A 27,311-nucleotide genomic window follows, 5' to 3' on the forward strand; every position below is an offset into this window, starting at 1 on the left:
TATGGAATGTTAACGTCTTCAGCAAAGTTTTTCGAGTGACCAAGGTCTTCCGGAGGTTATACAGATTAGTTCATAATTATCTCACTACGTGCGATAGTGTCCATATGGTTTTCCTGCATATGCTGCTATATCTTAACATCCTGACTGAGAAAGAAGATGCTATCTTCGAGAAATTTGTTCAGGTGATAAAGGTCCTTAGAATACTAAAATCTGAACTAGTTCCCTATGCAGCGCTTGTGTGCATACTAATGTACGGCTATCCCTCCATATACATATGCGCATAATACGGACCGCATATATGAAGTCCACGTAGAGTATGGGATTTGGCTTAATTGGTTCCAACTTGGAATATCTCGTAATCCAGGACATATAGAATGTTTCAGTCATATAGTTTCAGTTTCAGTTGTTCAGGTGGTCAAGTTTCTGCGGATGGTGGTCATATTGGTTCAGAACACTAGTGTGCACATTATCTTCCTGTATAAGCTCTATCTCGAGATTCTGCCATATAGAAGGTTACTGTCTTCAGCAACATTGTTCAGGTCATCATGCTCTTTTGGATGGTGGCCATATTAGTTCAGAACTTTCTTACTACTGGTGTGCAGTTTTAAATTATGTAAAAGTGCCAAATACCCCACAATATGGATATTTTCGCGACGTATAGAGGCCGAAAATGAATGGTTGACGCCAGTTTGGAATTCAAAGTGGGGACTTCCAGCTAGTGGTACCGTCCACCCACCAGTTTTTCGTCTGTACTTCAATCAATTACGCTGATTTGTTGTATGTGATTAGTGTCGACCATAAAATAGTTATCTTTAGAAAATCAGCTCAATTGATTGAAGGTACACCCCACCGCATATATGGAGGGTAAGCTGTATGCATATTTTTGGAACGAGGTCGACGTGTAGAGGCCGGAAATAGATGATTGACATTTTGGAATTCAAGATGGCGACTTCCAGTTTGTGGACAACTGTCAAATACTGGATATAGTTGATTGGCGCCATTTCAGAATCCAAGATGACGACTTCACGGAAAACCCGGGAGTTACCGTCTTGGATTCTAAAATGGCATCATCATCAATTTCCGGTATCTACAGTGGTGGCCTATAAATTAGCACAAACAGCCGATTTTAATACAAACTAGCCAACTGCCAACATATTGCAACTACGTTTTGTTATGATCAATTGAGCTGAAATTTTGATACAGAACTACTAATATGCTGAAGTTTGCGTGTACGTTATATCAATTATTGGAAGCGCTTGCCGGAAATTGACGGGCTGGTTGGAAATGGCCAACTAATTAGCACGTTTATAATTCAAAATTTCCGAATTTCAAAATTGTTTGACTATATCATAAATAGCTTTGTTAAGCACGCCGTCTTTTCTTGGCAATATGGTTGAAAATTTTAAAACAATAACACTCGCTTACCACTACACAACCAGCGCCACTCGAATTTCCCATTAAACTGTCTACAATAAAAAAGACCTTCGCCTCCTGAACAACATAGCAGAAAACAGCAACTTTGTATCTAGCCAGGATTGCAAGATATCGACCCAGAATTTATACAAAAATCATAAGAACACTAGTGCCGCCTACTGTGTTACCTGACTTATAACGAATATACGTTGTATACGAGTACCCCAAATACAACGTATGACTCGTCTAATTTTGCATAGCATTTGAAATGTGAAATTAGACAAACTATACGCTATATTCGAGGTACTCGTATACAACGTATATTCGTTATAAGTCAGGTAACACAGTAGTAGAATTCCGTACTAAACTTTCCTCAATTCAAAAGGCCTTAACCTCATTGACAACATTGCAGAAAACAGCTGATTTGTATCTAGCAAGGATCGCGAGATGTCTACTTTGAATGTACATGAAGTTTCTAAGAACACTAGAACCACTAGAACCATAGAGGTGACTCTAAGACTAGTAGGTCTCGAAGAAACGTGCTCAACTTTTTTGATTAGCTCTGGTACTATCTTCGGTCCCAAGCTAATCGATTCACCCCTCGAAACATAGGAAAATCCACGAACCCCTCATTTTATCTGTCAAACTTTCATAGCGAATCAAAACAAACATAGTGTAATACCTACTGGAATTTATACTAGAATGGGATATGTTAATCGATTTGCTTGGGACCAATAGGCTAGTCAAGTAGTGAACCAATTTAAAATCGTTAGTTTCCACTGGTTGCTAGAACCACCTAGCGAGAGATTTCCGAACTAAAATGTCCACGATTCAAAAGGCCTTTTGAACAACATTGCAGGAAACAGCAACTTTATAGCCTGGATCATGAGATATTGCATGTACACAGATTTCACACGAACACTAGAGCCACCTACTGAGAAAATTCCAAACTAAAAATACACTGTACTGTTGGCCTTTATTATCTAAACAACATTTCAGACGATCACATTCTTCTATCTAACACATATCATGAGAACTTGATTCTATAAAAGTTGATAAAACGAAGTTTTATAAAGACACTAACATCACCTAGTGAGTCAATGCCGAACTAAATTGATTACCATTTTCAAGAGATTGTTTAACATCCCGGGCTCCTTCACGTGAATGAGGTGCGTCCCTAATCACGACCACATGATTAAATAAATCGATTTCATTTGATTAGCTTCATGTCAGCGGGCTGAAACGACCGTCGATCGTAATGGATTGTTGTGATTTAAGAGGAACAGTGGCCTAGTGGTGATCGGTTTTGTTTACTGAGCAAGTAAGCAGGCCTTATTACCGCAAATCTTATTCCCGCGACTTTCAGAAAATAATCAAACAAAATCAAAGCAATGATACAATCACATATCCTGTGATTTTTGTGGGGACGCAGACACTGTCCCCAGAACAACGAAGCCCACTATTTTTTCCCCATTCAACCTGATTGCCAGGACTTGGCCAGCGTCAATCTTGAGTTTTAATCAGGAACAACTGAAACAAGCACAGTGAGAATGGACATCCAGACTTCGAAAATTTTCAAATTTAAAAATGGCTCAATACAAGATTTTCGATTTAAAAAAAAAATCATCACTCTTGGGCACTCTTGGATAAACAAATTGGATTTCTGACACTTTGAAGAAACATTTTAAAAATTTTGAAGATAATGTCAAATGAATTGTAAGGAGAATTGTAGAGGAATTTGACTAGAAGTTCAAGGCAATTTCGAGAAACTTCTTTAAAGAAAATTGCAACGAGAAATTAAGATATATTCCAAGATAGGTTATAGTAGGGTATGTATAGTAATTTTTATAAATAGTCACCAGTGGAGGAGGATCTCGTGCAAAACACGTTTCATTCCATGAAATAAGCGGAAATCGTGGTCGTTGTCTCCCTCAGCCAGTGGGAATTACCATACTCTGTGACAACCACCAAGCGCGCACGCGTTAATTGCACTGCCTTTTTTTGCCATAATTTTGAGTTATTGTCGAAACACCACTACTTTGTAAATTTGTAATTTGTAATCGGTATTTTTTTTTTACTGGATGCTGTTTTCCGTACTAAGTATCAATGCTACCGGACGCCAGGGAGGCAGCTCCCACACCTGGACCCTACCTATCGACCTATCAACGCATGGAGCGGGGACCAACAGCTTTACTCTATATTTATTAGTGACGATAACCTATCAGTTGACAAACTTTTCGCAGGGTCAAGGAAGCGGTTTCTGGAAAAATGCATAACCAAACAAACATTGAATGTTAAATACGAGCTTATTCAAACAAAAATAAGCTTCTTCAACCAAAAAGTGGCTTATTCAGCTGTTGATCAACTCAAATTGTTTGTTGGGAATCTATGTATCAATTAAAGATTTGGATAAGTTATCTTAGTTAGTAGGCTGATATCTGACATTCGGTAAGTACGCAACAGAAACCATCAATCAAGAACTGAGTGCCGCCTATGCGGCAGGAATACGAACTAATCAGAAATCAAAAACACAAAATAAAAAATAACAGAACAACTTTATTTAAGAAAAAAGGCGCTAGAAGTTTTGGTTACGCTACCGGGTTTGTTGTTCACTAACATAAAAACATAAACGAACAATGACAGAACAAATTTATACGTGATTTAACTCGAGGTTTAAATGATACCCCGAACACGTCGTTAAGCAAAATAACCATACAACATTTATTAGGGTTGGAACGCCGCAAAAAGCAAACGATTTTCCTTCTACTGAACTGGCAACACTGGAAGGGCAAAAATAAAAATACAGCCGCCGTAGCTTCTTTTATAGAGAGCAAAGACGAAGAATAAAAATAACAACAAGAATATCTCCGTCCACGATGGAAAATGACAGGTGGGCAGGAACTCACAGTCTCCCAGTGTTGGTGAGTTCTTTGCCGTTAATGTTCACGAAAAGTTCACTATTTTGCTATACAGAAATTCAAAACAAAAATTTTATCTGCAGATTTGAACAGTTTTTGACCTGTTTCATACTACCGGAAGGTGTATTCTGGTCACAAATGCCGTGCCAAACTGATTTCCTACTCAATTAATCGATCTTTGATGTGAAATTCGCTAATAAACACGAGGCGCATTTCTTATAGCAAACATGCCATAACAAAATGGGCATGGTTCATTTAAGTAAACAAACTAACACTTCTTCCGACTGTTACACCTATGTATTAGCCGTCTAGATCTCCGTCCTCCTGCTTGTCGCCCTTTGGGACAGAGGAGCGCTAGATGCGTAAAATATTTGGAACCATTTCGGCAGAAAAACTTACCTCCGCGGAACTGCCAGCGTTCTCCAACTGTCGGGGGCACTACCGAAACACTGAAAATACCACAACAGTCGCGAAAACGGCACCGAAATATCGCAAAAATTTCAACCAATTATCTGCGAACTCACAAATCGAGAAACACTTCCGAGGAACGTCGTACTTTTACTTTACAGAGCACTTAACTAGAAGTTTGAAGTTTTGTGTGATGGTGAAACACTTATTTTGACAACAGTGAACAAGACAAAGCACTCATCTTGGCAGGCGTGTAGTGTGAGAGCCAACGATAGTGGTGAGTTCCCGATGTCAATCATAAAAGGTTATGGGACCAAGGTGAATAATCAAAGGTGCCACAGAAGGAAGAAGTGTTAGTTTGTTTACTAACGTGAACTAAGCTTATTGTACATGGCAAGTTTTGCTATAATCAATACTGCTTGTGTTTATTCGCGAAATTCCTATCACTTGCGTAGGAAATCAATTTGACAATGAATGGTTTAGTTTTTTGTTTTGGCACATTTACTGTAGGGCTTTACCTTCAACCTACCTTAGTCTGGCAAATAAACAAAGTTGCCACCAGAGCAGAAGGGGTTAGACCCAAGGTAAATAATTGCAGATAACTGGAACTCACGGTCCGTTAGTGTTGGTGAGTTATTTATCGTTAATGTTCATGAAAAGTTCACTATTTTACCGTAAACAGTGCCAAAATAATAACGTTTACGGGTGAATTTGGACCTGTTTCATACGACCAGAAGGTGTATGCTGGTCACAAATGCCTATGCAATTGATGTGAATTTCGCTAATAAACACGCAAATGTATGAAATTAGATCTATCAAAATGAGTTTGACAGTGATTTGTTATGCATTATCCTCGGATTTTTACACTCTCATATATCGCACCAATACAACCGGATGTGAAAATCTCTATTGATTATAACAAAACTTGCCATATACAATTGCCTAGTTAATTTTAGTAAACAAACTAACACTTCTTCCTTCTGTGGTACCTTTGATTACACCTTGGGCGAGACCTCCGCCTTGATCGGTGAGTTCCAAAACAGTGTCTTTGTTCAGCTTGGTATACACTTTTGCACGGTGGTCGAATGGAAGAGAAATTCTTTTCTGGTAGCAAAAATACGAACAAGGTAAAATTCAATTCACTTAATTTATTTACTTCATTTACCCGAATTCAATACAATACAGGTTCCAAATTTCACATTTACCTTACCGTTTATCGCTTGCCAGTTTGGCGCTTATCATCTCCTTGAACTGGGACAGGATTTTGTTCTCGCGTTTTTGTCGCTCCTCCTTGCTGAACATGGCCAGGGCCCGCTTCTCGTCCGCCGAGTAGATTTGATTTTCCTTACGAATACGAACCGCTTCCATGCGGCGATGCCTGATTAGGAATACAATAAAGAAATGAGAAGCGACATTAGTGGTTAAAGAATTAAAAGACATACCCAACAAGCATTGAACGCTGCAGATGAGCATATTCGGGCAAAAATACGAATTATAAGGCCATTCGGAGGAGGATGCAAAGTGAAGTAACCCTAAGGCTGAAACTTAATGATGATATAACTGACAACCATCCTGATCACCTACGGTTGATAATCTCTTTAATGTTGATAAATCCATTAATCGAAGAGAAATTCTGAGGAGAGCTGCTAGGACAGATGGTTGATTGATTTATCTTTATTTAGGAGGCTTTCAGCCTGAGGCTGGTTCGCCTCCACGGACATATGTATAATAGTTCCTAGGGAATTTAATACCCCGTTCACATTACAGCGTATATCACGTGATATACGCTGTCTTGCAATGAGCACTCATACATCTAGTTTTCACTGCAAATCCTATGTATGAGTGCTCATTGCAAGACAGCCTATATTACGTGATATAGGCTGTAATGTGAACGGGGTGTAATTCTTAATATACCTCAAACAATTATTTGCAGAATATCAAGCTAGTTTGAAGATAGGTTCAATGAAGGAATTTTAAGGATTTTCCGTGAGGGTTTGGAAGGAAATTTTAAGCGCATTGTTAGGAAAATTGTGGAGTGAAATCAAAGCATTTTTTCACGAAGACTGTGTCTTACGTGAAGGTACAGGGGGTAAATCAAAAATTGTGACCGTCACGAAAAGCTGTTAGGTTTTGAACGGTTATAGCTTTGTCCTTTATAGATGAAATTAAAATACAAATACACCAATCCATAGGAAATAACTGTATGATTCTGCTAAAATAAATACTTTTGCTATTTTCTGAAAAATGTACAAATAAAAAGTGATAATTTTATCACCCAGTCGTCATAATCGAGTACCACTTGGTTGAGCATCATTCTGCTTGAACATGTTAAGCTATAAACAGCCGCTGTCACGCCTCCGCTCATTTTGGCATCGGACGGCGTGGTGAGCGGCAGTGTGGTTAGTTCTACGGGTTTATCCGTAGATCTACGGATTTTTCAGATTTGTAGGGTTTTTTTTAAGTGCATTTTGGCCACCTCCGCTCATTGCTTTGAAAAAAACATTGTCTTTTGAAATGACTGTTTTTGGAAAATGGCCATTAAATTTAGCAATGATTAACGCAATGGAAACAACTTCTTCAAAAAAGCCAAAAAGATATAGAGAGCTGCGCGTAGATTATCTGCTGTGGTCGCCCGTACAGAAGCTGCAACGTCTGCATCACCTGCGGAACCAATGCAGGAAGTAGAAGTCGACTGCGAACCGCTTCCAAAGCGAGACCCTCAGGCACCGTTGAAGACGACCAAGATACTTCACATCACTATACCCCTCAGGCTTCTGTGGATGTGTTGAAGCTACTAAAAACATTGGCCACTCCTCCGGGATGCTGCTGAATACTGGTAGCTTCCTAGGCATGACATGTATTGCCACAAGTTGACGAGATGTGGGCACATTTGCTTCACAGTTTGCTACCGGCACTTGCTGATTCGGAAAAGGAACTTGCTGCTGATTCGGAAGAGGCACTTGCTGCTGATTCGGGAGAGGCACTTGCTGCAAAAACTCGTCTCGGCTGGGCAATCTACGGGGCGGTGCCAAAGGGAGTCGTCTATCCCAGCTACAACCTTCACATCTGTGGCTGTGACAAGGAGAGTGACCTGCAGGAGAATACGGGTGTATCAGTGGACCGAAGCCCCGAGTCCGAGGACAACAAGCGGGCTAGAGCTGTACTCGACAAGCCAACAAAACGGATCGAAATCGGGTTTGAATCCGGACTGCTATGGCGCTACGACTATGTACTTTCCTGAGAGCTACGCGAAAGCGATTCGACGATTGAAGGGGAGTCCAGAAGTGATGGAAAAAGTTAAACAACAGATAGTGGAATACCAGGAGAAAGGCTACATTCACGAAGCGACGGAGGATGAACTAAGATCAGCTGATCCACGCCGGATGTGGTACCTTCCGGTAGGCGTTGTACGAGACCCGAAGAAACCGAGCAGATTCGCATAGTGTGGGATGTAGCAGCTTCTGTGGATGGAGTCTCACTTAACAGTATTCTGCTTAAAGGACCGGATCTAGTAGTACACCTACCAAAAGATCTATGCGGCTTTCGGGAACGGAGAGTTGCAGTTGTGGGCGACATAAGGGAAATGTTCCACCAACTTAAGATGCGACGAGACAATGGTTATAGTCAGCTGTTTGTTTGGCTTGGAGAATCGGGGCAACAGATTAAGACTTTCGTGATCGACGTGTTCACCCTGCTCGGCACAATTTGTAAAAAATGGTAATGCTGCTGAACACGCAGAGCAGTACCCGAGAGCAGCAAAGCTTCGACAGTGAAGAAGAGGCGTGCCAGGTCGTAGATGAGGTTAAACTGGTCCATAGACAAGGCGGTTTCATGTGGTTTCATCATTCGAAACTGGTTGTCCAACTCATCCATGGTGCTCAAACTGCAAACAGCTGATCTATTTCCAGTGAAGATTGTCGGAGCGACTGGAAATCAAATAGAGCGAGTGCTGGGAATGCCGAAGAGGACATTTTCATGTTTTCCAGCGATGTCGACGTGGAAGCAGTCACTTCTACGAAGCGGAGCATCTTGCGCTGCGTAATGAGCCAGTTCGATCAATTAGGTTTCCTCTCTCACTTTCTGATGCATGGATGGGTAATTATTCAGGACATATGGCGTACGAAGGCCGGATGGGACGATGCAGTGGAGGGCGCAATTCTGGAACGATGGCGTGTTTGAGCTGGCATGTTCAAAGAGCTAGGAGTTATTCAAGTACCACGCGCCTATTTCCCGGGCATATCGTCAGTAGACATCGAAGATCTGCAGCTACACATCTTTGTGGATGGCAGTGAAACAGCATAAGCATGCGTCGCTTACTTTCGAGCCGAAAAAGCCAAGGTGGAACCGTTGAAAACACTCTCCATGCCGAGGCTAGAGCTTCAAGCAGCACTGATCGGGTGCCGGCTCATGAAAACGTTATGCAGCAGTCACAGTCTTCCAAACAGGCGAAAAGTATTCTGGACAGATTCTAAAACCGTCCTATCATGGATACATTCTGATCATCGACGTTACCGACAGTTCGTAGCTTGAAGAATTGGAGAGATACTGTCGAAGTCTAATACCACCGGGGCTCAACACTGCATATGAAGGTACAAAATGGCGAAATAAACCAAACTTGAAGCCAGACGGTCGCTGGTTCAGAGGACCGGAATTCCTAAGATATTCGGAGGAACTGGATGCCTCAACAAGCAGATCCAGAACTTACCGAAGAGGAACTTACACCATGCCTCATCCACTTGAACAACCTGCAAGAGGAGATCATAGATTTGGGCTGATTATCCAAGTTCGAGAGACTCTGACAGACAGTTGCTTACCTTTTTCGCTTTGTGGATAACTGTCGTCGACAGCGACTGAGACAACAGCGGCTGACCTCCCATTTTAGCAGCGAAGAACTTACTCAGGCCGAGAATGCCTTGACATCAGTCAAGGCTTGACCGTACCAGCCGAATCTACAAGCTATCACCGTTCATCGACGAATGCGGAGTGATCCGAATGGATACGCGAATCATCGGGGCAATCTTCGTGCCATACGATACCAAATTTCCCATAGTTCTTCCAAAAGGGATACCGCTTAACCAACCTGATTGTCGACTGGTACCACCGGCGTTACCTTCATGCAAACCGTATCACGGTCATCAATGAAGTCCGGCGGCGGTTCTATGTGCCCGGTCTTCGTGCACACGTGCGGAATATGGCAAAACTTTTGATTTGGTGCAGAGTGTCAAATGCCAAACAATCATGTCCGCGCAAAGCACCGCTCCCGCGCAGGCAAGAGTCAGTCCCTTCATCCGACCGTTTACGTTCGTCGGCCTTGACTATTTCGGCCCTATCATGGTCAAACTCGGACGACCGCTAGTGAAACGATGGGTGGCACTTTTTACGTGCCTTACCATTAGAGCAGATGTACTGGAGGTACTGAGGCGGAACCAATCTAGCATATCAGGACCAACAACGGAAAAGAGCACATCAGATTTTGCAGAAACTTCGGAAAACTTTTTCTCGTGACTCAAGGCTCGTCTACGTAAACCAATACCATCTTTGGGTTGGGGAAAGTTTCCCCTATCCGATGGTGCTGTTAATTTGCGTTCGGTTGGCGAGGAAGGAACTATCAAAGTTTTGTTTATAAAAGTTGATAGTACCTTTTCAATTGTTGGTCTACAATATATTGTATTGGTTCCGCTTTTTGATAGCTCGAAATTCTATCAGTCAGACTATACATATAGCGACTGTAGTGCAGTTCCTGTCCGCGGAAGCCTGCAAGATGGCTATTCGTCGGTTCCTGGTACGGCGTGGATCACCTTTGGAGATAAGGAGCGATAACGGTACTAACTTGCTAGAAGCTAGCCGTGAGCTGCAGCAACAGATAGCGGAAATGAACTAGCAGCTATCATCGATGTTTACTAACGCCGTCACCAAGTGGATCTTCAAGCCGCCATCCGCTCCGCACATGAGAGGATCGTGGGAGCGACTAGTTCGGTTAAGGTCGCCTTCGCCTCATTAAACACAAGCAAGAACCCCGACGACGAAACGCTTGTCACACTGATGATCGAGGCAGAAGGTGTCGTCAATTCGCATCCTTTGACGTTTGTCCCGGTTGAATCCGAAGCCCAAGAAGCCTTGACTTCAGATCATTTTCTGCTTCTGAGCTCTCATGGGGCTGCTCGTCCCATGCTAGAATATGCAGAGTGCCTTAGAACCAACTGGAAGCTTCAAGCGTACCAAATGGTTCTAGGAAGCAAAGGAACCGAAGGACGGAGACCCAGTCATTATCGTTGACGAATCGATCCGGAACGGGTGGCTACGAGGACGGATTGTCTCAGTTGTGAAAGGACGCGATGGACGGGCCAGGCAACTCCTGATGAAGACGACAGGAGGAGTTCTACGCCGACCGGTGACGAAGGTCGCCGTTCTAGATATCCAGACACCAGTCAACAACGGAGCTGATGAGTAAGGCCGGATCACCGCAAACACTGCACCAACACTTCGGGCCGGGGATGTTGGGGGCGAACTACGCGCCACTGACGACTGACTTCATCCATTGTGAGTTGTGCCTATGTTGCCCCTACAAATATGCAATGTCATTTAGCATGTTGGTACACCTCAAATAAAAAGCAGTAAACATCGTTGCATTGTTCATGTCTAATGAAAATGAAAAGATTGATACAATTAAAACTTAAAGCAGAAATGCAGAAGCTGTTTGAACCCAAATTTTCAAACGTTGATTGTGAACATTCACAGATTTTGAGTTGTGCCAGTATTGCACGAATCCGACTATATATATCTCTCTTTCTCATTTGTGGAGAGTTGATCAGGTTGTATATAGGGTCACACCTGTCCTGATGAACAGGGTGACCAGTGAACCGGAAAAAAGCAGGGAATTTAGATGAAAAATCGGGATAAAATTTAGTTAAACAATTTTTCAGCAAAAAGATTTTGGTCCTTTGGAAAATTTTAAGATTCTTGCACCCGACTAGATTTGTTGTTTCGAAATGATTTTAGATTATAGAATGAATGTCAGAGATAACACCAAGGTATTTCAGAGAAAACTTAAGGGAGTTTAAGAAAGAACAGATTTAGACTTTCACTCCAAGTCACTTGTGTGAGTTCAGATTGTGAAGATCCTGGGAGGATCCGCGAAAAATACCAGGGGAATGGAATTTCAGGGTACGATTCCAAAGGAATTCTGAGAATAATTTTAAGGGAATTCCAATTGCATAACCAATTCTCAGCAAAATTTCAAGGTGAACTCCATGATAATTCTGAATATAATTTCAAGACAATTCTGAGGTGGATTGCTTGAGAATTCAAGTGAATTTTACATAGAATTTTGGAAGGAAGCTTCGAAGAAATCTAAGGATGGATTTCATGCTTGAAATAATCTCTTTGAAGGGAAATGCTCGAGAATATTCTATTAAAACCCTGTTAAAGGTTTTGAATAAATTTTCAAGTTATTTCAATAAACATAAACCTTCTGTCTAGGCAAGCTGTTAAGTGAAACCAGTAATCTCGAAACTACGTGAAGCAACTGTTGGAGCATAGCAATCACTGGAACACTATATAAACGGTGCAATTGACAAGTAGTGAGGCATGATACGTTATACCTTGAATAAAGAAACATCTTTAGTATTTATCAATCTATCTTTCTATTCCGGACACATCAATTTGGCGACGAGGATTCAAGGACCAGAAGCGATGGTAATGGCAGGAAGCAACTCTCCAGATGGCAGCGCTCCTACAGAAGCTAATGGAACCCAATCAAGTCCATAGCAACCCGGAGCATCACCTTCGAGAAGTGGTGCAGCCGGTACGCGGATCTTTTCGATTCGGATGCCAAGAACTTGGAATATGCCGCCAAGGTCCGAATGCTGCTGACGAAGTTGGATACACCGTCACACACCCGGTACACCAACTACATCCTGCCGAAGCTTCCAAAGACGTCAATTTTGCTGACACAGTCGTAACCCTCAAGAAGATCTTCGGATCACAAACCTCCATCTTCAACAAGCGATATCAGTGCCTGCAGCTGGTTAAATCTGAAGCAGAAGACATCATCAGCTACGGAGGCAAAGTAAACCGTGCTTGCGAGGATTTCGATTTCAAGAGCGGGAAGATTGACCAATTCAAATGCTTGGTGTTTGTCTGCGGTCTCAAAAGCTATTGCTATGCAGACATACGAGCCAAGCAACTCTGCCGGATCGAAGCTGAAACACCTGAAACACTCCAAAACTTGATCGACGACTATCAACGGCTCTCAAGGCGGACACATCCATGATCGAGCGTCAGTCAAGCTCGAAACCAACGGTGCACGCAGTTCAGGAGAAGAAGGGAACCTCTCGACAACAACAGTCTTCGAAGACGGAAGGTAAATCGCCTCGCAAACCTTGTAATGTTTTCATCATGTTCATGATCGATTATCTCGATTTATTCCATATTATGAGGAGAGGTCATGGTAATTTGCTCATACATATAAGTTACTTTTCTCACTGTTTCCGGACTTTACGCTAAAGGCAGAAATTCAACTGGTTCCTCTCCATCTAGCATTTGAAACACTTGTCTTTAATCCCGTTGTAAAATATATTCCTTGAGCATATGTCGAGACCCAGCTCAGCAAGAAAATCCTTCGGGATAGTACGCTAGTTCGCGACCGGGTTCCGCTCGTAAACATTAAAAGTTTATTTTTCACCGCCAAGTGCTCGGCAACCATAGTAGACAGACAGACAGACAGCATTCAAAGTTGATTGCAGCTGCGAAAAACCTGTAACACAACGTGCTGGATGACAAGGACCGATTTCAGAAACGGTGAACACCATTTAAAGGAGAATAAAAGCTGTTTCTACCAAAATCACAACTTATTCCGGACAAGTTATAATTCACCCTAGCGGAACTCGTCTTCTGCCATCATTATCTGTAAACTGAAACCTTTCAAAATCAGCCTACGTAGTTTATGCGAAATCTGGTGCATTTATGAAGTTGCAAGATTCTTAACTCATTTACAATTTCTCAATCTTCACAAAATTCGGTCTAGCGTTCAGCTTTTCCAAAGTTTTGAAAAATTCCCATGATTCTATAAATGAGCAGTGCAACGCCTCAAGCATCTGCCGGCTGTTTCCAGTTGAGAAGCTCATTCACAACATCCACTTTACTGTTCGAACAATCCTAATTCATCTCCGGGACGCACGATAGACCACTCTTTGGAAGCTCCTGGTTCCTCCAGCCCAGTCGTGCCGATTCCTGCCAGCGTTCAGCATATTCGTCCTAGACCTGTGGCTGGATATGAATCAGGAGTCTTCCACCTTGACTCTACAGGCAAGTACAATCAATATATTGACTATTCACTGCCTGATGCCGATCAAATTTTCAGTAATTCGAACTTTGTTAGTCATTGTGATGATGCCTCTGTAACTCCCAATCCTGGGAACCCGGAACGCGCCGTAGAAAGCCCCCAATCCCTCCGTGTAAGTCCTGCCATCAACAGCCTTCGTTCATCATAGTCGCTCCGGACCTGCTGCCGGATGTGGAGAGGGGGTCTTCCAACCCACTCACTATTGCGAGTATCCAATCAGACTTGATGATGGTGATGTATCTGTGATTTCCAGGGGGAGTAGTCGTTCGACGTCGTGATCTTCTACCAAAACGCCGGTGGAATGAATTCTGATGTTGAAGAGTACCGCCTAGCTGTATCGGATTGTTGCTACGATGTAATTGTCCTGTGCGAAACGTGGCTCGATTATCGAACGCTTTCCAGTCAAGTCTTCGGTCCTGACTACGAGGTCTTTCGTTGCGATCGGAATCTTAACAACAGCCGTTAATCTACTGGTGGAGGTGTCCTTGTAGCTGTCCGTGGCGGGTTGGAGGCAAAGGCCATCGAGAACGATTCATGGAACTATCTGGAGCAGGTTTAAACAGCCATCAATCTGGGTGATCACACACTATTTCTATGCGCTCTATACATTCCACCTGATCGAGTCCGGGACAATGAACTCATCGATACTCACTGTCGGTCAGTTTTCACAATTATCAAAAGTGCCACTTCAGTTGATGAGATATTCATTTTTTGTGACTTAAATCTGCCAGGCGTTTCGTGGAGTCCATCTCATAGCGGAGCCTTCTCGACAACTACAGCGCAGCGACGCTTTCTCAAATTAACCATGTAGTTAACGAAAATGATCGTAATTTGGACGTCTGCTTCGTGATCACACAAGACAGGGCTCCATCAATTTCCTCGGCTCCTTGTGCACTAGCTAAGCTAGTTCCACATCACCCTCCTCTAATTGTCACTGTTGAGAACAAACTCGTGCGTAATTTCGACGATTATCCTGCTACGGTTTCTTATGACTTCCGTAAAGCTGACCACCGTAGCATCATAGATGTATTTTCTAGCATGGTATGGGAGAACATTCTTGATCCAGATGACGTTGAGGCTTTTCACATGTCTTGGCATATGTCATTGCCAGACACGTCTCGAAAAGAACTCACCACAAAGTGTCTCCCTGGCAGACGAGAGAGCTACGTAGGTTGAAGTCAATCAAGAGAGCAGCATTGAGAAGATTTACGAAGCACCGCATGCTTCCTCTGAAACTACATTATGTGAGGCTGAATCACATGTACCAGCGAGTCAGTCGTGAATGCTTTTCACGTTTCCAACGAGGCATCCAGCGCAAACTTAAGCTACACCCGAAATCCTTTTGGAGCTACGTGAACGAGCAACGCAGGGAATCCGGCCTCCCATCGTCTATGTCTATGCCACCGTTCAGGATATATGCCACCCTTTTCCGACAATTTTGCCAGTGTATTCACTAATGAGATACTAACTGACGACCATATTAACCTGGCTGCCAGGAACGTTCCAGTAAATGATCAAATGCTGGGTGCAATTGCTGTTAATGCTGAGATGATTTCTGAGGCCGCGACTCTGCTCAAGTCATCCTTCAATCATGGACTTCCATCTTGTATGTAGAGACATATATTGCTAGCTTGTTAATTCCGCTTCTTCGCCTGTTCCGAATGTCTCTCTCCATGTTTCCCGTCCACAAAAAAGGAAGGAAACGAGCTGTGGATAACTATCGAAGAATTACATCGTTAAGTGCCGTTTCGAAGCTATTCGAGCTAGTGATTATGGAACCGTTGCTGTCCCATTGCAAGCAGTGTTTGAGTGCTGATCAACATGGGTTTACTGTCGGCCGCCCTACATCCACTAATCTGCTGTGTCTCACATCATATAAGCGAAACCATGTCGGATCGGGTTCAAACGGACGTTATTTATTCAGACCTATCCGCAGCATTCGACAAGTTGAACCATGCTATTGCGATTGCTAAACTTGGCAGGCTCGGTGTATGCGGTAATCTTCTGAGTTGGTTTCGATCATATCTTACCGGTCGCCAACTAAAGCTTGTCATAGGCGATTGTAGATCAGCTAGCTTCTTCACCACATCAGGTATACCTCAGGGAAGCCACATGGGACCGTTGATTTGTATACTGTACTTCAACGACGTGCATCTGGTCATCGAAGCTCGTCGGTTATCATATGCAGATGACTTCAAAATCTTCCTACGAATCTGCTCCATTGCTGACTGTCACTTTCTTCAACGTCAACTGAATGTATTCGCTAGTTGGGGCAGTTTAAACAGAATGGTAGCGAACCCAGCCAAATGCTCCGCTATTACGTTCTCACGAAAACAACAACGGGTTCATTTTTAGGATAGCTAAAAACTTAACCGGATATCTACCGTCTAAAATCTCTCAATTGTTCGCTTGTTCGATCGACGCTTGAGTATTGTTCAGCTGTTTGGAACCCAAACTACAACAACGGTGCCGAGAGAATTGAATCTGTTCAACGTCGCTTTCGTCATTTTGCGTTGCGTAGATTGCCTTGGGATGATCCGTTTCGATTACCCAGTTACGAAAGCCGTTGTCAACTTATCGAGCTAGAACTTCTCCGGACTAGAAGAGACACAAGCAGATCCCTAACCGTGGCCGATATCCTGCAAGGAAGGACAGATTGCGAGGCTATCCTGAGGCAAATTGACCTGAATGTTCAACCCTGCAAATTGACCTGTTCTCAACTCACTCGCATAGTTAATGCTGCGACCCCAGGTACATCTGCTAGACCGAATCATGATCGCCTCTCAAAACGCCGTCGAGGTGATACGGAAACACCGACTAAACCGACTACTGGAACAAGAGTCATTGGAACTAGCGATACGCTCGCTGCCTGTCAATGCTCCATCAAGCCTGTTTTGGGTTTACCTTTCCCGGTTTCACCCCAGTGTTAAGAGAGATGTGGTAGAGAAACTTGTTCGTGATGGACTGCGAACGACTGAACCAGTTAAAGTCGTCTCTTTAGTGAAAAAAGGTACCGACCCACTATCGATGAACTTCATCTCCTACAAGGTCGGCATTCCAATGAAACTAAAAGAGAACGCTTTGAACCCTGAAACTTGGCCACAGGGGATTGTATACAGAGAATTCGAGGATACTCAGGTGAAAAACAATGTGTGGCTACCTCCTGATATCCCAGCACTCCCTGCTGTTCCAGAGACTATTCCGGGTGGCTCTCCAACGGGCACACCGTTTGGGACACCAGCACCTCTCGATATGCCAGCCCCTTTAGGTACACCCAGTATAACAGTCACCCCTTAATCCCCTAATCTGACGAATCAACAATGCCCCCGAGACGCACCGTAGAAAGTCTGATTGAAGCCCCCGATCGCCCCAACACAGTCCCGTTTACCGCCGCCTTCGTTCAACATAGTCGTCTCGGCCCTGTAGTTGGTGGTGAAAAGGGGGTCTTCCACCATGCTTGCATAGGCAAGTACCTCTGTGATTTAAGTTTATCGTTGCGTGATGAGTTCTCCCATACTCAGGTTATTCTGACCCCGGTCCAAAGCGAATTTTCGGTGATGCCCTCTGAAAATCTATTGAGGCAAATTACTTCTCAACCAGGACGCAACGTAGAAAGCATTTTGGGAGTCCCCAGTTCCTCTAAATCAGTCGCGCCTATTGCAGCCAGCGTTCATCCAAGTCGTCCTGGCCCTGAGTTTAGATGTGGATTGAGGGTCTCCCAGCTTGCTATATTAGGCAAGTACACACTTACTAGCGAACTTTCACTGCCTGATGATGATCATAATTCCAGTGCCTTCAACTCACCTCAAACATCTGCCAGTCGGCAACATGGAGCCACCACAGTCAACTGCACTCCGGGACGCATTCTTGCCGTCCGCCCTGAGGAAGCCCCTATTCCACTCATCGCAGTCGAGCCCCTCCTGCCAGCAACCAGCAGTCGTCCCGGCCCTGCGTTTGAGATGGGAGCAGGGATCTTCCACATTCCTGTTATTGGCAACGGCCCTACTCGAACATCCTTCCTCCGTCAAGTGACATCTACCAGCTCCCAAATGCAACTACACGCTGAACCTTCCATTGTTCCCGAACAGCGGAGGTCGGACATAACGATTTACTATCAGAACGTTGGCGGTATGAACGGCCTCGTGGAAGATTATCATCTGGCCGTCATGGATCACTGCTACAACATTTTAGTTTTGACCGAAACATGGCTCAATTATCGAACCATTTCAAACTATGTCTTTGGTGCTGGCTACGAAATATTTCGCTGCGATCGAAACACGAATAATAATAGGAAAACTACTGGGGGAGGCGTACTTATCGCAGTTAATTCCAAGCTGAAAGCAGAAGTTATCGAGGACGATTCCTGGAACAGGGTTGAACAAATGTGGGTGGCTATTCAACTTGGTGATCGTCAATTGCTTATCTGTGCAGTGTACATTCCTCCAGATCGAACCCGTGACTTGGAGCTTATTGACGCACATTGTCGATCCGTCTTGGCCGCTTCAGACAAAGCAGGCCCTTCCGACGAAGTTATTGTTCTTGGCGATTTTAACCTACCGGATATTGCATGGACTCCAACCCATAGTGGTTTCTTTTGTCCTGATCACGAGCGTTCATCTTTCCACGTAGGAACCATCCAGCTCCTGGACAGTTATAGTACCGCAATTTTGTGACAAATCAATGGCCTGTTGAATGAAAACAACCGCACCCTGGATCTCTGCTTTGTGAGTGCTCGTGATACAGCTCCTTTCCTCTCCACGGCACCCGAACCTTTAGTCAAGGAAGTACATCATCACCCTGCTTTAGTTATCGTTATCGAAAATAATATTGTCCATGATTTCACCAGCACTCCAAACGCTGTGTCATATGACTTCCGTAGAGCTGACCATCGCAGTATCGTCCATGTGCTGTCTAACCAAGATTGGGAGCATATTCTAGATCCTGTAGACGTCAACATTGCTGCACAAACCTTTTCTCACGTCTTGGCATATGTCATTGACAGACACGTTTCCAAAAAGATCATCCATATCGACTCTCGCGTCCCGTGGATGACGAAAGATCTTCGCTCGTTGAAAAGAACTAAGAAGGCTGCTCTCAGAAGATTTACTAAACTCCGCACACTGCCACTGAAATGCTACTATGTCAGACTCAACCACGAGTATAAGCGGTTAAGTCGTCTCTGTTTTCAACGCTATCAAAGGAGGATTCAACGGCGGCTAAAATCACACCCGAAATCCTTCTGGAACTTCGTAAATGAGCAACGCAGGGAAGTCGGCTTACCCTCTTCCATGATTTTTAATGGTGAAACTGCTGGAAATCAACAAGACATTTGCAACCTGTTCTCAGCCAAATTTGCTAGTGTGTTTGAAGCCGAGCAACTCTCCGCTAATATCATTACTTCCGCGGCCAGTAATGTTCCTTTGATCAACCAAACGCTCAGCATGGTCGAAGCCACTACAGATACGATTTCTAGAGCAGCATCTAAACTTAAGACTTCAACTAAGGCTGGACCCAATGGTGTTCCGTCGATTATTCTTAAAAAGAACATCACTTGTCTTTTAGATCCACTGCGCCGCATATTCCAGCTCTCTCTTTCCAGCGGCTTCTTTCCGTCTTGCTGGAAGACTGCGGATATGTTTCCTGTTCATAAAAAGGGAAGCAAACGCGACGTAAACAACTACCGGGGAATCACGTCGCTGAGTGCTGTATCGAAACTTTTTGAATTGGTTGTCATAGAGTCCCTAAATGCGCATTGCAAGCAATATCTAAGTACAGATCAACACGGATTCATAACTGGGCGTTCCACAACTACGAACCTGCTGTGCCTAACGTCTTACATCACAGACAGTTTGATTGCTCGGACCCAAACGGACGTTATCTACACAGATCTTACGGCAGCCTTCGATAAGCTGAACCACGAAATTGCGATCGCTAAGCTTGATAGGCTAGGGATCGGTGGAAATCTTTTGAGATGGTTTTGTTCATACCTCACGGAGCGCCAATTGACAGTAACTTTGGGTACTTGTCGCTCAGCAAGCTTCTGCGCAAAGTCCGGTATACCTCAGGGCAGCCATCTGGGACCATTGGTATTTCTCCTCTACTTTGACGACGTTCACCATGTTATCACAGAGCCACGATTATCATCGTTTGCAGACGATCTGAAAGTTTTTCTGCGCATCCGCTCACTTGCCGACTGCCGTTCTCTCCAAAATCAGATTGACTTTGCTGACTGGTGTAGTCTAAACCGACTGGTGGTCAACCCAGCTAAGTGTACAGTTATTACTTTCTCACACAAGAAACAACCGATTATTTTCAACTACAAACTACTAGGCACGACTATCGAACGAGTGCACTGCGTGAAAGACTTAGGCGTTTTTCTAGACTCAAAGCTGACATACTCACACCATATATCGTATGTCGTCGACAAAGCGTCCAGAAATCTTGGCTTTGTCTTCAAGATTACTAAGAACTTCACGGACATTTACTGCTTGAAATCGCTCTATTGCTTTCTCGTACGATCTACGTTGGAATACTGCTCTGCTGTCTGGAGCCCGAACTACAATAATGGGGCCGAGCGAATTGAATCTGTTCAACGACGTTTTCTTCGCTTCGCGCTCCGTAAGCTGCCTTGGAGATACCCACTTCGTCTTCCAAGCTACGAGAATCGCTGCCAATTGATCAATATCGAGCCCTTACGTATCCGAATAGATGTTTTCAGAACCTTAACCGTCGCCGATACTCTGCAACAAGTGAACATTAATGTTCAACCTCGATCACTACGCTACAGTCTTATGCTGAGACTTCCACTTCTTCGAACTAATTATAGCATAGGGAGCGCTATTTACGGCTTGCTGCTAGTGTTCAACCGAGTAGCGTCGATGTTCGATTTCCACTTGACACGGAATATGCTTCGCCGAAGATTCTCTGCCTTTTTTGCTGACCGAAGGCGCTTGATGCCCAACAGCTAAGTGTAAAATTTAAGACTTTTAAATTTGTAGTAACTTGACAATGCTTTCCTAGTTATTTTCGTTTGTAACTGTAGTAACTGTAGTATATGTATGTCGTCTGTATAATCTGTACTTTTTTTACAACACATCATTGGGACTATTTCTAGTCTGTTGATGCAACCATAACAAATAAACCCCGACCCCTTCGTAATAACCTTATGGTAAGACTGCCTCTACGTCGCACAAATTATGGAGCATACGGTGCGATTTGCGGACTGCAGAGAATATTCAATAGAGTTGCATCTGTTTTCGACTTTCATCTCTCCCGTGATGAGCTTCGTCGAAAGTTTTCTTCTGTTTTTCGCCGGCAGGAGTAACTGACTATAAGATATATGTTTTTTATGTTATGACCATGCTTGAATGTATTTTTTTACTATAGCTGATAAGGTTAACATCATTGGGGCTTCATCCATTCACAACAATAAACAATCTGCGAAGATCGATTCTTTCTGTCGATTTTCGCTTTAATTTGCTACAGCTAAGGAAAGCAATTTCCTGACATTTGTCCAATACAGTGCTGTAACAGGTTGTATTGGCTATCAAAAGCAACAACAAACGCATCGAAAAATGTTAATCCAAGCGAGTTATTAACAGAAGAGAAAATTGACTAAGAGAATCGATCATCGCGGTTACGCCCTTATGCATGCTCGCTGTCGAAATATAAAATTAAAAATCGCAAATTTGAATTTAAGCAAGAAGGTCAAATTTCACCATCAACTAATGAAAATATCTTAGGACCATTCTGCCGCTCTTAGCAAGTCGGTCCCATAGTCTTTTTAGTCAAAACTTTTTCAATGAAATGGTAGCTAATCACCCATACTCTCATAATACTAAATGAACTCAACAACTTTGTTTTGAAAAAGTTTGGAAAGATAGCCAAATTGGTTGTCCCATCACATAAGAAGCAATGGAACCTTAAAACGCGATTTTCTTGACTCGCTGATTATTTTTTTTTGGGACGGACATGCGAAGAGCGGCATTCACCAACTGGAAAGCTAACCTTAAACGCTGTCCAGACTGGAGAGTTATAACATGTTATAACGGTTGTCAAATAATTGCAACACAGAAACCACCATCAAGATAGCGCTATAACATGTTATAACTCTGTAGTCTGAACGTACTATTATAGTACGTTCAGACTACAGAGTTATAACATGTTATAGCTCTATCTTGATGGTGGTTTCTGTGTTGCAATTAGTTGACAACCGTTATAACATGTTATAACTCTCCAGTCTGGATAGCGTTTTATAGTACGTTCAGACTACAGAGTTATAACATGTTATAGCGCTATCTTGATGGTGGTTTCTGTGTTGCAATTATTTGACAACCGTTATAACATGTTATAACTCTCCAGTCTGTACAGTGTTTTATGCCTTGTTCAGACTACGGAGTTATAACATGTTATAGCGCTATCTTGAGGGTGGTTTCTGTGTTGCAACTATTTGACAACCGTTATAACATGTTATAACTCTCCAGTCTGGCCAGCGTTTTAGACAGACCTAAAATAACACCCCAAAACGATATTTATAGTCTGGCGGATAGAATCTCGGGAACCAATTGAGCTGTCAAATAGCGGAACTTATCGAGCATATCACGACGAACAACAGAAAAGAGCACATCAGCTGCTGCGAACAAAACTTCGGAAACCCTTTTCTCGTGACTCAATGCTACGCAAACTAACACCATCACCGGGTAGGAGAAAGTTTCCCCTATCCGGTGATGCTGTTAATTTGCGTTCGCTTGGCGAGGAAAGAAATATTTTGTTCATATAAGTTGATAGTACCTTTTCAATTGTTGGTCTACACATTGGCAACACTGCCGACGCGCCGCGGTTGAATTTTTCGCTCCCGACTTTTCGCGTATTTCCGTGTCCGTAAGTCTCTGTTCCAGTTCCGGAAGCTCGGCTGGTGGTTCCAGATCAACGAGAAAGTGGAATTTAGTAATTTTTATCCACATCTAGTGAGAAATTCCCGGTATTTGTTTCGGACGAAAAGTTCGTTATCCGCGTCGTGCGCGTAGAAGCCAGAACCTTCTGTTGTGTTTGTGTTTGTGAATACTGCTATGCAGCAGTAAATTGATTGAGTGTGTTAGCGTTGTGGTGCGATCATGAAGGAAGAAGTTTGCGGCATCTGTAAGCAAGATGAGCCTCCGAAGAAGAAGAAGAAAACCAGTGATGAAATTGGATGGATCGGCTGTGACTCCTGTAATAAGTGGTTCCATACTGTATGTGTGCGGATCAATCCGGCCCTCTTAGCCGTCGTAACAGCGCAAAGGTTCGAGTATCTCGTCGTTAAGGTAAAAATCAACGATCTCAACATTGGAATCGTCACCATCTACAATCCCTCCGTTTCGAACCCGCATTTTGCACGAGAGTACGAGAAGCTCCTTTTCGATGCCCAGGATTTCGCCTTCGACCGAATCTTCGTTGCCGGAGACTTTAACATCAACGTCACTGCTCAACAGTCATCAGGAAATCTGAGATCGCTCATCCGTATTCACGATGCCTTCCACCTTACCATCCTACCAACACCACCCACAAGAATAGCAGAAAGAAGTTCAACGACAATCGATCTACTCATCACAGACAGTCCTGAATCTATACGTACAGCTAAGACAAAATCCTCGAGCCTCTCAGATCATGAGATCATCTTCTTGATCTCCGACGTTAAAGTTAGAAAAGCAGCACCTCAGCGTATTATGGTAAGACATTTCCGTAATGTTTATGTTGTTGCACTTCAGGCAGACTTCCAAACAATTGACTTCAGAGAGGCACTCAACACCGACGACGTTAACACTAAAGCACAGACAATAACAACCAAACTGCAAAACCTAATGGACAGACATGCTCCTGAACGTGAAATTGTTGTAAAAGATGCACGTACGCCATGGATTACAACAGAAATTGAAAGGGCGATTGTCGTGAGAGACCTAGCACACGCACTCTACACGCGAAATCCTAACAGGAGAAGGAACGACAATCAGTGGAACGACTTCGTACGAAAACGCAGTAAGGCAGCATCGTTGATCTCAGCAGCAAAGAAGCGATACGAGGAAACGCATTTTGCACACAACCTCCCTGCAAAAAAGCTTTGGAGCAACCTCCGGCGTGAGGGTGTGCATAACAACGCCAAGAAGAACGTTGCCGCTGAACATGCTGATCCTGATGAGATGAACCGTTTCTTCTGCGAGGGACATCGACTGCTTGTGACTGACAATAGAGCAGAAGTTGAACCGGCGCACCGTACCGCTACGGACCGTGGTGGGATGCAGTTCGAATTCCGAAGGACTACAGCCAACGAAGTGTCACGCAAGATTATGGAAGTTCAAACCAATGCTACAGGTTCAGATGGAATCCCTATCTCATTCGTTAAGATGTTGGTCCCGTTTGTACTGCCTGTACTGGTTCACCTGTACAATGCGGTGATTGATGCCAGATCGTTCCCTGCCGTCTGGAAAAAAAGGTCTCATCACGCCCATACCAAAGGTAACAAATCCGACTGAACCTAAACACTTTCGGCCAATTAGTGTTCTCCCTGCCATCTCCAAGATTCTCGAGAAGATCCTGCTCGACCAAATTGTTGGGCACGTGGAAGCGGACGATCGCAGGTTGCTTGCATCGAACCAATCAGGATACAGAAAGGGCCATAGCACAACAACAGCTTTGGCAAAAGTGACGCACGATATTTGTGACCATTTCGACAACGAGCAGTGTACAGTTATGGTCCTGGTTGACTTCTCGTTGGCCTTCAACTGTGTTGATCATCGCAAATTACAGAGAAAACTTCGAGAGGAATTTTCTTTCACCGACAATGCATGCGACCTTATCTCTTCTTTCCTCGATCATCGCACCCAGGCGGTACGGATAGGAAATGTGATGTCCTCCCAGAGATCAGTGCTCGTGCTTGAGCGCTTTGCTATTTAGCCTCTACATCAATAGCCTTCCCCGTGGACTGAGATGCAGTTACCAGCTCTACGCTGATGACCATTTCTGGTGCCATCCAAAACGTAGACCAACTCGTCGAAGCCATAAACAACGATCTGGAAAGCATAGAGCGATGGGCCAGGCAGAACTCTCTTTTCCCCAACCCGAAGAAGACGCAAGCAATTAATTTTTGCAAAGAAGGAGCGGTAGCACCAACCACTAACATCGTTTTCTGCGGAGAACACATTATTTTGTCTGACAACGTAGTGAATCTTGGTCTAAGGATGGATCGCAACCTGAAGTGGAATGGACATGTGAACGACATAACGGCCAAAGTTTTTGGAACGTTGCGGACACTCCGAAGATTCGCTCCAGTTTTGTCAGTTCAAACCCGAATAAAGCTAGTGCAAGCAGTGGTCGTGCCGTTTTTCACCTACTGTGACGTCACTTACTATCCTGGACTGTCATCAGCGCTCCGTGATCAACTAAACCGGCAGCAGTTCGCTTTGTCTATGGCCTCAGACGCAGAGAATCCACTGCTGCTGTAAGGAACTCTATTTTGGGACACGACCTGGACACAAATTACCGGAATAGAATCAGCTGTTTTATTCGCCAAGGGTACGCAGGAACTTTCCCACCTTATCTGCAGCAACACCTGAGAAGAGGACAGCTTGAGCGGGCCCGCTGCTTTGCGATTCCCCATCACACCACATCGAAGAAGAAGAGTGTGATGATCGCAGGTGCAATCATCTGGAACCATCTCCCTCTAGCAAAACGACGACAGGCAACGATCAGCGCATTCAAGACAGCGCTCTCAACAGGATCTTAAACCTAGTTTAAGAATTACATAGGTACCTACTAAGAAAGCTACTTCCACTAATGACTTATTGTTCTCCTTTAGTTAAAAATCAAATGTTGTGTTTTCCTTGACCTGATAATAAATTACAATTACAATTACATTGAATTGTTTCCGCTTTTTTGTAGATCGCCAGACTATAAATATAGCAACTACATTCAAAACTCACCTGCTTCCGCTCATGACGTATCCGACGTCCTCGAAGTTGGCAATTTCGTCCGACGTCAGTCCGATCTCACCACGCCGCGGGATTCGTTTGCCCTCGGTCACATAAGCTGCCATGGCGGCACCCTCTCCCGGCAGCAGCGCCCGTCCCAAGTCCTTCAGGCTCAGGTTGCCGCTGGTCTTGATCGGTCCCACGACGCCATCGCCCAGCTCGTCCTCCATCCCAGCCCCCGCTTTGGCCGATCCACTCTTCTTTCCAACCATCGACTTCTCGACCCATTCGTCTTCCTCATTTTCGTCCGACGAGGACGAAGATGAAGAATCCGAAGACCCTTCCGAGGACGAAACCTTTTTCTTTTTCTTCTTGGAATGCTTCTCCTTTTTGCGAAGCTTCTTGGAGGATTTCTTCTTTATCTTTTTGCTTTCCTTTTTGTCACTTGCCTTCTTTTTCTTCTTCTTTGCTTTCTTGGAAGCCTTCTTTAAGGCTTTCTTTTCCATTGCCTTTTCCTTCTCTTCATCGGAGGACTCTCGTGGCGAGGGAGATTCCGCCCAAGCCATCGGGGCACCTTCCTCGCCGATGATTTCCCGTTGCAACCGCCGCGATTGCATAAAATCATCATTCATACTGCTGCTGCCGCCACCACCGAAACCACCACGGTCCTTTCCGGACCATCCCAGTCCCGCCCGTCGACTCCGGTCGGTATCCTCTCGCGATTGCTTCTCCTGGTACATATCGTGCTCCCATCTCTTGCTGGATTCCCCTTCCCCAGAGCGTGGTGGCCCGCTCGAACTGTGGCCATTGCTTTGCTTGTTATGTGACTGTCTACCTCGTTGATCCCGGGACCTTGAGCGTGATCTCCTTCGATTTCGATCCTTATCCTTCTGCTTGTGTCGTTTCACTGGCGAACGGGAATCAGAATTGTGCCTTGAGCGCTTCTTGCCTTTATCCCTCCGACGCGATCGATCACTGCTGCTGCTTCCACTGCTTGTGCTGCTGCTACTGCTACTACTTCGGGAGCTGGAACTCGACGCACGGTGCTTTTTTTTCTTTCGATCGTCGTCGTCGCGGCGTGACTTTCGACGGTGACTGGTTCGTTCCCGCGAACGGCTTCGGGCCATTTTTGGTGGAAATTTTCCACTAATAATGGTTTTTTATCGATACTACGTTTTGGAACGCACTCGCGTTGCCCCTCAGCTTCTTGTGGAAATTTTCCTACCACACACGTCAATTGACGGACGCCATCATCGCCTTCGGGTTTTTGTTTTGTTTATACCGATG

General features: G+C 44.1%; 2 protein-coding genes across 2 annotated transcripts in view; both read right to left on the bottom strand.

The window, feature by feature from the left end:
• Positions 1-4,935, bottom strand: part of LOC135697154 (nuclear factor of activated T-cells 5-like) — a 225,044-nt gene extending 220,109 nt beyond the window's left edge. The window contains exon 1 of the mRNA XM_065216760.1: positions 4,731-4,935. The gene's annotated coding sequence lies outside the window, so the exon portion shown is untranslated. The remainder of the gene's footprint in view (positions 1-4,730) is intronic.
• A 975-nt stretch (positions 4,936-5,910) lies between these two features.
• Positions 5,911-27,225, bottom strand: LOC135697182 (NKAP family protein CG6066-like). Its single transcript, XM_065216811.1, has 2 exons — positions 26,037-27,225; positions 5,911-6,117 (listed from the first exon to the last, which is right to left on the bottom strand). Exons 1-2 carry the CDS (start codon positions 27,149-27,151, stop codon positions 5,946-5,948), a joined length of 1,287 nt encoding a protein of 428 aa, XP_065072883.1. The 5' UTR covers positions 27,152-27,225; the 3' UTR covers positions 5,911-5,945.
• Positions 27,226-27,311: the final 86 nt, after the last annotated feature.

The sequence above is a fragment of the Ochlerotatus camptorhynchus genome, unplaced genomic scaffold, assembly GCF_037179485.1.
Source record: "Ochlerotatus camptorhynchus isolate MF236.1 unplaced genomic scaffold, CSIRO-AGI_Acam_v1.1 ptg000067l, whole genome shotgun sequence".
NCBI lineage: Eukaryota > Metazoa > Arthropoda > Insecta > Diptera > Culicidae > Ochlerotatus > Ochlerotatus camptorhynchus.

What these genes read in the sequence shown, in the direction of transcription:
- LOC135697182 (XM_065216811.1), bottom strand. Translation starts at nt 27,151, where the DNA reads ATGGCCCGAAGCCGTTCGCGGGAACGAACCAGTCACCGTCGAAAGTCA. An exon ending in TACGTCATGAGCGGAAGCAG is followed by an intron (nt 6,118 to 26,036) that starts GTGAGTTTTGAA and finishes ATTCCTAATCAG; the next exon opens with GCATCGCCGCATGGAAGCGG.